At 40.8% G+C, this 9,820-nt stretch overlaps 1 protein-coding gene and 1 long non-coding RNA gene across 2 annotated transcripts; one reads left to right on the top strand and one right to left on the bottom strand.

Annotated features, from left to right (window-relative positions):
* The first annotated feature begins 3,119 nt into the window (after positions 1-3,119).
* On the top strand, positions 3,120-6,383 carry LOC114135516 (uncharacterized). Its single transcript, XR_003593607.1, has 2 exons — positions 3,120-5,849; positions 5,888-6,383. It is a non-coding gene; the product is annotated as an uncharacterized LOC114135516 (long non-coding RNA).
* Positions 6,384-6,768: 385 nt separating this feature from the next.
* On the bottom strand, positions 6,769-9,085 carry foxb1a (forkhead box B1a). The gene has a single exon (XM_028002858.1). It carries the CDS (start codon positions 8,661-8,663, stop codon positions 7,722-7,724), a length of 942 nt encoding a protein of 313 aa, XP_027858659.1. The 5' UTR covers positions 8,664-9,085; the 3' UTR covers positions 6,769-7,721.
* Between the last annotated feature and the right edge of the window lie 735 nt (positions 9,086-9,820).

The following is a 9,820-nucleotide window of genomic DNA, read 5'->3' as shown; positions in this document are numbered from 1 at the left end:
GGATTGCAGTGGTACCCCCTAAGAAGTCCACTCATTCTTTGGGAAACAGCCCCATGGACTTGCAGATGGTTTCACTGAGATGTGCTTTTCCCAGAGAGAACAATTACACAGGGGATTGTGGAGGCTGGCATAAACCTGCAGCACACAGTCTCCATTCTGAACATTTCAAAACAGCCATAGGGGAGGTTTGTGACTTAACATAAATTAGACCACCAGGGAATGGGAGATGTGAAGTGGTGGAAGGGAAGTATTGCAGATAAATGTGCTGCACTGAGAGTTTCTGCACCGCATAAGAAAGAAAATTACAATGTGACATCTTGAAATTATATTAAAAAAATTCTAATTAAAGCAGTTTAATGTTGAACAAATACAATCACAGCAACCTTATCTGCTGACATATTCTAATTTCCTTCCAAATCCAGTTCTGTGTGTTTAAACACCATGTAAAGAAATGATAAGAGCAATTAATGATGTTAAGAGACAATTACGGTTGGTGATGTCTGAAAGGGATTAGTTGCGCGCCGGGTTTGTATCATGCTTGCTTACAATCGGCTCAGGGCCCTGCGTTTGGTCTCTGTCTGCCACCAAAGAGCGCACTTCAGCTGGGAAGGAGTATCCAGGAATGCAGGGGTTACCAGTGGCTGCTAATTAACCTCGCATTGTGCTCAGAGACAAAGAAACAAAAGGAACAAAGTGGAATTTCAATGCAGCAGATTATCACAATTACAATGAGCGTGGCGCTGGATCATGCTCTTAATAGGGATTTTCACACCGGCCATGACAACATGAGATTGGATCAAAGACAAATGGAGTTACATTAACAAAACAATGTGGTCTTGTCATGCAACAAGCTGCCCCATCTGCGCTTTTTCGGGGGCTCCAAGTGCACAGCATCAACGGGCTCCTTGAGCCTAGATGCTCGCTCCTCCTCAGCAGCTTCTGCAACACTGGATTTGATTGTGAAAACTTTATTGCAGCTTTGTTCTGCTAGAGAGGAGATAGCATCCTTCTTTAAAACACACGGAGACAAAGAGGAAATGGGCTGTGTGTTCTTTGCCAGTTATTGTTGTCTCTGTTTCTGTCCCACCGGCTGAATGGCAATTACCACTGACTTCCTATGCAGCGCGGAGCCCGGGCCCCTCCGAGGGTGCCCTGACCCCGTGGTGTCCAGAGGGAAGAGAAGGGAGCTGTCAAAACTTACACGTCTCCGCAGTCCCTTGGGGAGTTCTCTTCCAGCTGCTGCCCCACGGGGGCTTTGCTGCACACTCCTGCTAATCAGCTCCATTTCATCTCTGGAAGGCCCCTGAGAGCATGCGGGCCCTTTTTCTCACCTCTGTTACCCGCCACACCTTTGAAGTCCCACTGCAAGTGTTAGTTTATGGCTGGAGAGGGTCCGATAAGATCCCAAAGAAGGTGATGAATCAGCTTTCTGTCTCATGTTCAAAAAGCGGGAATACAAGACTGCTAAAACCTACAGAATCCGTTACAGTTCTAACACCTGACAGCTAAAGCACTCGACAAGCAAAAGCATTGCTGTGTGAAAACTGTTAAGTAGTTTCATTAAAAACTACTATTTGGACATTCGGATGGGACTCTCACAATAGTGTACGGCATAAGTAAGTGTTTGCTCAAGAGGTAATTCTTTGAAAATATAATGAATGAATGAAAGTCAAATAGTTTGTAAAGTTCAGCACATTTAGTTAAACTGACAAGCTGCAACAGAGCAGTCACCTTTTGCACCCTTCTCACACCCTTCACAGGCATGTCAGACTGAAAACAAGATATTACATTTTAATTAAACAAAAGTTAACAATGTGTAGTAAAATAAAAGAAAAAAAACACGATTGGCAGTTTGTGTGACTAAGTGCTTAGTGCTTAGTCATTCATTCCCCAAATTTCTCTGACGTGCAAATGCCTTTAAAAATTTTCCTACCCAAAAGATATTTTAAATTTTGGGATATCTCAGTAACAAATTGATGCATTTTCAAGGGATTCTGTGTATTAGACTTACACTAAATGGTGCATAATTGTAAAGTTAAAGGAAAGTGATTTATGGTTTTGAACAATTTTACAAATAAAAGTCAGCTAAAGGGCAAGAATTATATACTTTCCTGGCACATCATGCCATTTTATAGCACAATCAAGTAACTATGTTACCTTAAGGTCTTATAAAAATGTGGTATAAATCAAACATAATTTTAAAGTTATTTGACTTTGCAATTTAATGCTTAGAAAATGGCCTATGTCTCTTTAAGAAGCTCCTACTCATTCTGACACTCCACCTTTAGTGAATGACAACAATAGTGCTCCTCTATCATGGGATTTACAGCCATTGTTAGGTGCACCAAACTTAGAAATAGTTCATGTGATGAGCTCAGCAGAACCACAGTTCCACCAAGAGTTTGCTAAATGCTGCTGCTGCTAGTCTGGAGGTACTGAGTGGTTGAGGTGCAGGGTAGAGGTGCTCTGTGAAGGCCAAATCTAATGAAAATTGGTGAACAAACAATATTGAAAGATTATGACACAACTAAGCTACCAATTCATGGGTGTCCACTATGGTGACTACCTGTGCAGTATATTAATCAGAGAAGTAGTGAAGAAGCCCAAACTCTGGAGTAACGGGAGTGTTACACAGCTCAGGTGTAGGAATCTGTCAGTAGGACAAGCATTAATCGTATTCTCCATATCTGGCTTTGATGGAAGGGGTACACGTTGAAAGAAAACCATAAAATGTTCTGTTCCAGTTTGGCTAAAGGCCGTGCAGGGGACACCTGCACATGAAGCATGCTCTTGTCAGATGAACCAAAAAAGCAGAACTGTTTGACGCAGAGGTGGCAGCACCATGCTGTGGTGATGCGTGTCTTCAGCAGAAAGAGGAACACTTGTCAGACATGATGGGGAGGATGGCATTAAATACAGGACAATCCTGTGGGAAAACCTGTCAGACGCTGCAAAGGAGAACTCATTTCATTTTCCTGTAGCTCCATAGTCACCCACTGCTTTCTGTTGTTACAAAATGTTACAAAGCTTAAGCGGTATGACTGTTTTGCAAGGCTCTGTATGTTGATTAGATATAAATACTGGAAGTTGAAGGTGTCAGGACTGGAGCCTGGGGCAAGATGAATGGTTTCTGTTAGATGTCTGCCCTTTACCTTGTCTCAACCTGCCCGACACTTTCACACTCAGGCAATAACAAGAGATCCAGTCTGCATAGTGAAGGTGAAGTTGAGGCCATTGGTCAACCGCAAAAGAAAATCACAAAGTTTTTTTTATTATTATTATTATTAGTACCTTTAACTTTATTTACAGAGATAGAAACAACAGATTCCAAGTACATCCCATATAACATTTATTGCCTTCTCAGACACTTAACATTTAAACAAACAGAAAACAGCTAATGTTCACACTCTTGAAAACTTTGAATCTACAAACAGTTATGTTAAAAATGTGTCTCCTCCACACACTCTTACATTTGCTGCCGCACTCTCCCAGAACTACTAAATTTTTCTTGTGACACCAACATCTTTTAGTGCCACCACCGTCTGCTCGCACAGGGACAGAGTGGAAAATATATTCTCTCCAATTTTTTGTTCTTTTGCAAATGAATGGAAATGTAGGCTAAAATATGTTCAAATTCACGGCGCTAAAAAGTTTCTCTCCACTTTATAAACCACGATCTACGGCCTGCTGTAACGTCGCGGGGGGACACTGTTTGCCGCAGCTCAGTGGAATTTCACCGCTGCCACCCGCTGACATAATTTGTTTCACAGTCACCACCCAGAAGCATGAATCAGATGTTGACATTCTAATTTCATGCACACATGGGTGTTTGGCTGAGCCGGTCGTAGATGCAGCAGCACCCTCCCTCCCTCCATGTCTCTTTCCCTCTGGCTGGCCGCAACATACCTGCCCTTTGCCCTCAGTCACAGCCAGGCGGCTTATTTACCCTGGGCAGCCACACAATATCACTGATGATTTAAGCTTTTAGTGCCATAATGATGATGTGCACTGTGACATCTGAAGAGAAAGCTGAAATATTATTCTCACTGCAAAAAGTCATAGTCAGCCTTATAATCTATTTGAGATTAGCTGAATATGGACTTAGAGGCTTAAAGGGAAAATAGTCTCCTTCCCACTAATCAATGAAGCCCACAGGTTGCTCTGTTTACCACTTAAATAAATCTGTTTACCATCGTCCGCTGCTCCGTCTGAAAATATTTGCTTTACTGTGTTGTTTTTGCCAAGGAAAAGCGCTCACATGATGTGATAAAATAAAGCCACAAGCCATGCTTCAAAATGTCAAGGGCTTGTCTGGGATTGGCACATTTGCAGAGTATGATTAATGCAAGTTTTGTCTATTCCTGATTATTTTTCCTCTAGAAGTTGGCGCTGACAAGCTGCTGTGGGAAAGAAAGCGAAAGGATGAGCTACACTTTGTGGTGTTTGTCCTCATTCTGTCATCTCAAAGAAGGCCGAGGAAACTATCTTTGGTGAAAGTGACCAGCCGGATGCGGCGGACGTGGACATAAATGCCAAAAGAAAAGAGGGGGCAATTGGCAATATTGTTTACCTCTCAACAAATGTGACAGGCTCTCCTGCGACTGAACATAAATCCTGGAGATAAACACATAGAGTGGAAGTTGTTTGTGTACAGAGTGGAGCCAGGTAGCGGCAGGGTTTGCTGAGACACTTGCTTACTCGTGACAAACGGTAAACACACTGTAAATAACAGAACCATGTCCGCATCAGTTCCTCACTCGGGGTTAAGTTGAGTTTATTGCAGAGGCCAGTGCCTGCATGCATTAGGCAAATCATAAATTATATATACTAATTACCTTGGGCCCACATTTAATGAATTATTTTAATTAAACTACAACATAGGCTTTCATTTTTTTTGTGCAGGTGGTCTATATTTCATCCCCTGCCTGAGATGACCTTCTTCTTTGTCTAAGTGGAACACAGTGGAAAGAACAAGGGCAGTGCAGTCTTAGATTGTACAGCTACGTTCATACCGATGACTGAAGTGAGTGAAATGGTAAAAGAAAAAAAGCAAGGGAAGAGAGGGAAAAAAAGAGAAATAAATTACAGATTGTGGACAAATTTTGGATTTGCATTTTTAAGCATTTTTTTTTATTATTGTGTTATTTATTTCAATAACATTCATCATTAATTTACTTATTTGTGTATTGTAATTTGATTGGTTTTACACTTTTAGCATAATTTTATTCCGTTTAATCTGTTTGTTCTTTTATTGGTAATAACATTGTCTTTTATTGGTAATAACATTGAAACCAGCACAAACAAGCACTCTGTTTATTTCCTCGGGTTGTTTATTTCCCTAAAGCATAAACCAAAACCTGTTTTAAGATGAAATATGCAAATTTTGAATTAATGTCATTTTTTTTAATTAGATGAAACCTGCGAGTTATTTTTTTTACAGTTGATATTAAAGAATGAGTTTACAATAAAGTTTATAGATACCTGCTATTATTTACATGTTTGTTTATTATTGCACAACAGACCATTCTTTCCCTAAAAGAAAAAAAATAAAGTCACTAAAGAAGAACATAAAATAAAATATATATATTACACTAAATTAAATTTAAAATAATAATTAGAGTTTTTTTGTGTTTTTCTGAGAATTCTTTTTAGTAATTATTCTTTTTCGTCTGGCCAATTAATAATGCACTTTAAAATATATTTTGTGCTGCGATTCGAACGACGATCTGAAAAAATTTCCATAATGATTTACTTCTACGCTGTAAAAAAAAAAAAAAAAAAAAAATAGGATCATGAGGGCATTTATTTATCCAGAGTCAGAATTAATGGTACAAACACAAATGCACAAAGTAACGGAGGGGGTAAAAAAAAAAAAAAAAAAAAGAAGAACACTGTTGTACAAACAGTCCACGGGGGAGGGGTGGATTTAAATTCCAAAAGGGTCTCGGCAGCTCGTTTCCTAGTTCCCCGGTCAGAAATGTTTTTGTGGAAGAAGAAAAAAAATCAGTCTTTTTGTCTTGCTGAAAAAAAGGCTAAATCTACATTGGTGGCCCAGTCGAAGTTTACAATTCTTTGCACTTTCAATACAAGTGAATGAGGGCGAATGAAGTGGCCCGAGACCCTTTATTTGATCTGGATTGCATAAAGTGACGGAATTCTAATGTATTTGTTTAATGCTCCGAAAGAGCCTGTTGCTTATTTATACACCCTCCCCTTTTTTCAGTAAATATAGAAATCGATTTTAAATCTCTTAAAACTGAAATAATATCAGATGAGGTGTTGCTGATATTTTTGTCGTCATATCTGTCAACCTGTTGAATTAAATACCCGAAGTAAGAAAAAAAAAAAAAAGTAATGCAAAATTTAAAGTTCAAAAGAGGGGAGATTCATTCATTTAAATATTAAGCCGTCTTCGGTAATATTAGTTACAAAAGAAAAAAAAAATGTTTATTTGCATGCTGCGTGCAAGTCTTTTAAATGTTTATTGTGAGACCCAACAGCGTTTGGCTCGGCTTGATGAATGAGGCTGGTTGTCTGCGCCGTGAGCAGAGCGTTTCAGCTCCCTGCATCCTAATCGACTGCACAAGCTTCACCGAACTAAAGGCTTTCCTGCTTTCCACAAATAGCATTATTATTATTATTATTATTATTATTATTATTATTATTATTATTATTATTAATTTAATAAAATTACAATTGGAATTGTATAATAATAATAATAATAGCAATAATAATAATAATTTCTATCATTTTTGGATTAAACCTTCAGAAACATTTGTGATTGTTTACTTCATTTTTAATGAGAAAATAATTTGATGGCCATTTCCCCCCCAATTAATCGGAGACTGTTTGCACACTTTTCCAAAGCACGCATGCTTGCAAAATAAAATAATAATAATAAAAAAAAAATTAAATCTGGGAAAATAACTAGAATTTGAGTGAAACAAAAAGACAAAAAAAAAAACAACAACAATAACAACACCAACAGGAACAGTACAAATTCAGGAACGCATGCTTCACCTTAAAAAAATTACAAATTTTACAGCATCTGATAAACATGGTCACCACGGCTTTTAAATTAAATGCTTCACAGAACATTTTTTTTCCTCCTGTAAAATAGATATTTAAAACGTAAAACTAAAAAAAAGTGCATTTTACAACAAATGTTCACATCTTGCATTTTGAGGACGACAATATCTATACCTTTCAGTTTTTTGGAAACATTTCGTAACTCATTTTTACCTTTCTGTCTTATCTTTTTTTAAGGGATGGTGTATGAACAGATTTAAATACTACTCCTATTTGGTATTACCTTTAACCATCATTCCAGCGTTAAAAGCAAACAAAAAGGAGTTTTTTCTTTGCAATATTATTGACATTATGGTGGTCCCACGAAAACGGTGCAAACGTTCAAATCAGAGTTCTTGTCAAAAACAAAAGCACCCTGGCCCCTGTTCACCTCTGCTGTGGCCCCCATCATCAACACTTACATATCACAACAAACTGAAAAATAGAACTATCAAATAATTTATATGTTCAAGAGCAATAGTTCGTGTGCAGTTCTGTGCTAGACTAGACACGATTTAAAGCGACACATTCAACACATATACACAAATAAGTCGATATGCAACCTCAACTCGCCTTGATAGTGTCCGACTGCAGAAAATATAAACTTTGGGTTTTGGTAATAAGGGAAGTGGGGCCTGAAAAAGTTCGGGCGATCAGTGCACGGCCACGGACTGCAGCGTGGAGGGGCTTGTCAGAGTCTCGCTCGGGGTCGCCGGGCTGCTTTGGCTCGTCGCTGTCTGTGGGGAGGTCGGGCTCAGAGACTGTGGAGAGTTTGATAGGAACGCGGGGATGTGGGGCGGAAGCGCGGAAAAGCCCGTCATGGAGGTCGGGGTGGGCTTGATCGGCACGGGGATGGCCGGTAAGGACTGTCCCCCGTGACACAGCGACTTTAAGGGCACCCCGTACGCGCTGTAGTCGCTGCTCGCCATGGAGATCGGGGCCGCCGTGTCGATCACGCTGCTGTTGTACATGTGGGGCCAGGCCGTCGTGAGTTGGTTGTGCAACGGGTACCCGGCGGACATGGACTGCATGGTAGAGAACGCCAAGCTGCCGGGGACCTTGTACTCCCGGGCGATGATGTTCTCTATGGCGAACGGGTGCTTGAAGGTGGATGACTGGGATACTCCGAGGTTGTACGATGACATCTGGGGAAGGTGCGTGCCTGTGGCAGCCAGGGCGCTCAGTCTCAACTTGGCTTGCTGCTGGAGGTAATGCGCAGCATCTGACTGCTTGGTGGGGCCCAGGTGGTCTGACGCTCCCAGCACCTTGAATCTCTTGCGGCGCCTCAGAAAACTTCCATTCTCGAACATGTCCCCGCAGTTGGGGTGCAGAGCCCAAAAGCTTCCCTTACCCGGCTGGTCAGGGCGCCGGGGGATTTTGATGAAACAGTCGTTAAATGACAGATTGTGTCGGAGAGAGTTCTGCCATCGCTGCGTGTTTTCTCTGTAATAAGGGAACCTATCCATGATGAACTTGTAAATTTCACTGAGGGGCAGCATCTTCTCCGGACAGCTCTGGATTGCCATGGCGGTAAGAGAGATGTAGGAGTAAGGTGGCTTCTGGTCGCTGTACGTGTTTCTCCCCGGACGAGGCATCCTCGATGTTTCGTAAAAACAAAATAAATTAGCACAATGGAAATGTTAAAATAGAAAGTTTAGCTTCCCTCGCTTCCTCGATGAAAACTCGATTCTTGTCACGCAAACGACGGCCGAGGAAAGTTTCGGTCTTGGCAAAGCTGGAGTTGCGGTGCGCGTAAAGAAGCCAGTCTCTGAGCGCCTCCGCACTGGAGAAGGACGGTGCGCATTTACGGAGGATCTTTTCCGGAAAAAGCGTATCAGTCTGTCCCGTCAAGGTTGCGAAACGGACTTTATTTGGGGGTTTCCCTTCGAAGAGACTAGCTGTCGTGCGCCTCCATGGCCTTCCTCTAACCATCTGATAGTTTTATGTAGTGACATGAGCAGAAAAGAACCCCTGTAGAGGCGCTCCATTAATGTGCCACCTCTTTGCCATCACATGACAATTGCCATGGGAGGGGAGAGGGGGAGGGAGGGGAGCGGGGAAGGAAGGCATAATCTGGTTTCATTTACACCTATTTACACGGACACCTTGGGCCAATGGAAATCCTTTCCATTTGAAGACAGAAAAAGAGGGCGAAAGAGGCTCGGTTACCGGATGGCACTCAGTGTGTGAAGGTATGCGCTCTTCTGTGGACTTAACGCTCCGAATTTAAATTAAAACTAGGCATATTTGGTATGTTATAATTTCTGCTTATTAGCCCATGTTTTTTCGTGTGTTGATGAATGTTAAGACTCGAATTGAAAACTACATTTTGCAATTTTGCTGTAATAAACGCGTAATAAAGTGTGTATTTTTAATAAATTGCATGTAGAATTTAGGAAATGCATTCAGTTGCCATAAAAATGTCTATGTTGCAGGCACTGTAAAATAAATAATTTGCCACGAGTAAGTTTGTTAACTATTAGTTTTTCTCAGCTAATTTCACCCAGAGCAGAGGGAAGGAAGAATTTGAAAACATCGACACAAAGCAAAACAGCGCTGTTCAAACTGAAACTTCATGAGGCAATCAGCTCCATTGTGCGTATGTAAAAGAAGATTCAAAAAGTACTTCAGGAATGCAAATAAAACCCTCGAGGATGGTGTGGCGAAAACTGTATAAAATATCCATAAGTCAATTATATGAATGCGAAGCCCCGAAATGGGGCAGCCTATTTTCAACCAAGTTCTATTCAAG

This window comes from Xiphophorus couchianus, chromosome 2, assembly GCF_001444195.1.
Source record: "Xiphophorus couchianus chromosome 2, X_couchianus-1.0, whole genome shotgun sequence".
Classification (NCBI taxonomy): Eukaryota; Metazoa; Chordata; class Actinopteri; order Cyprinodontiformes; family Poeciliidae; genus Xiphophorus; species Xiphophorus couchianus.
The sequence above is the reverse complement of the archived record's forward strand: the minus strand, read 5'-3'. Positions and strand labels throughout refer to the sequence as shown.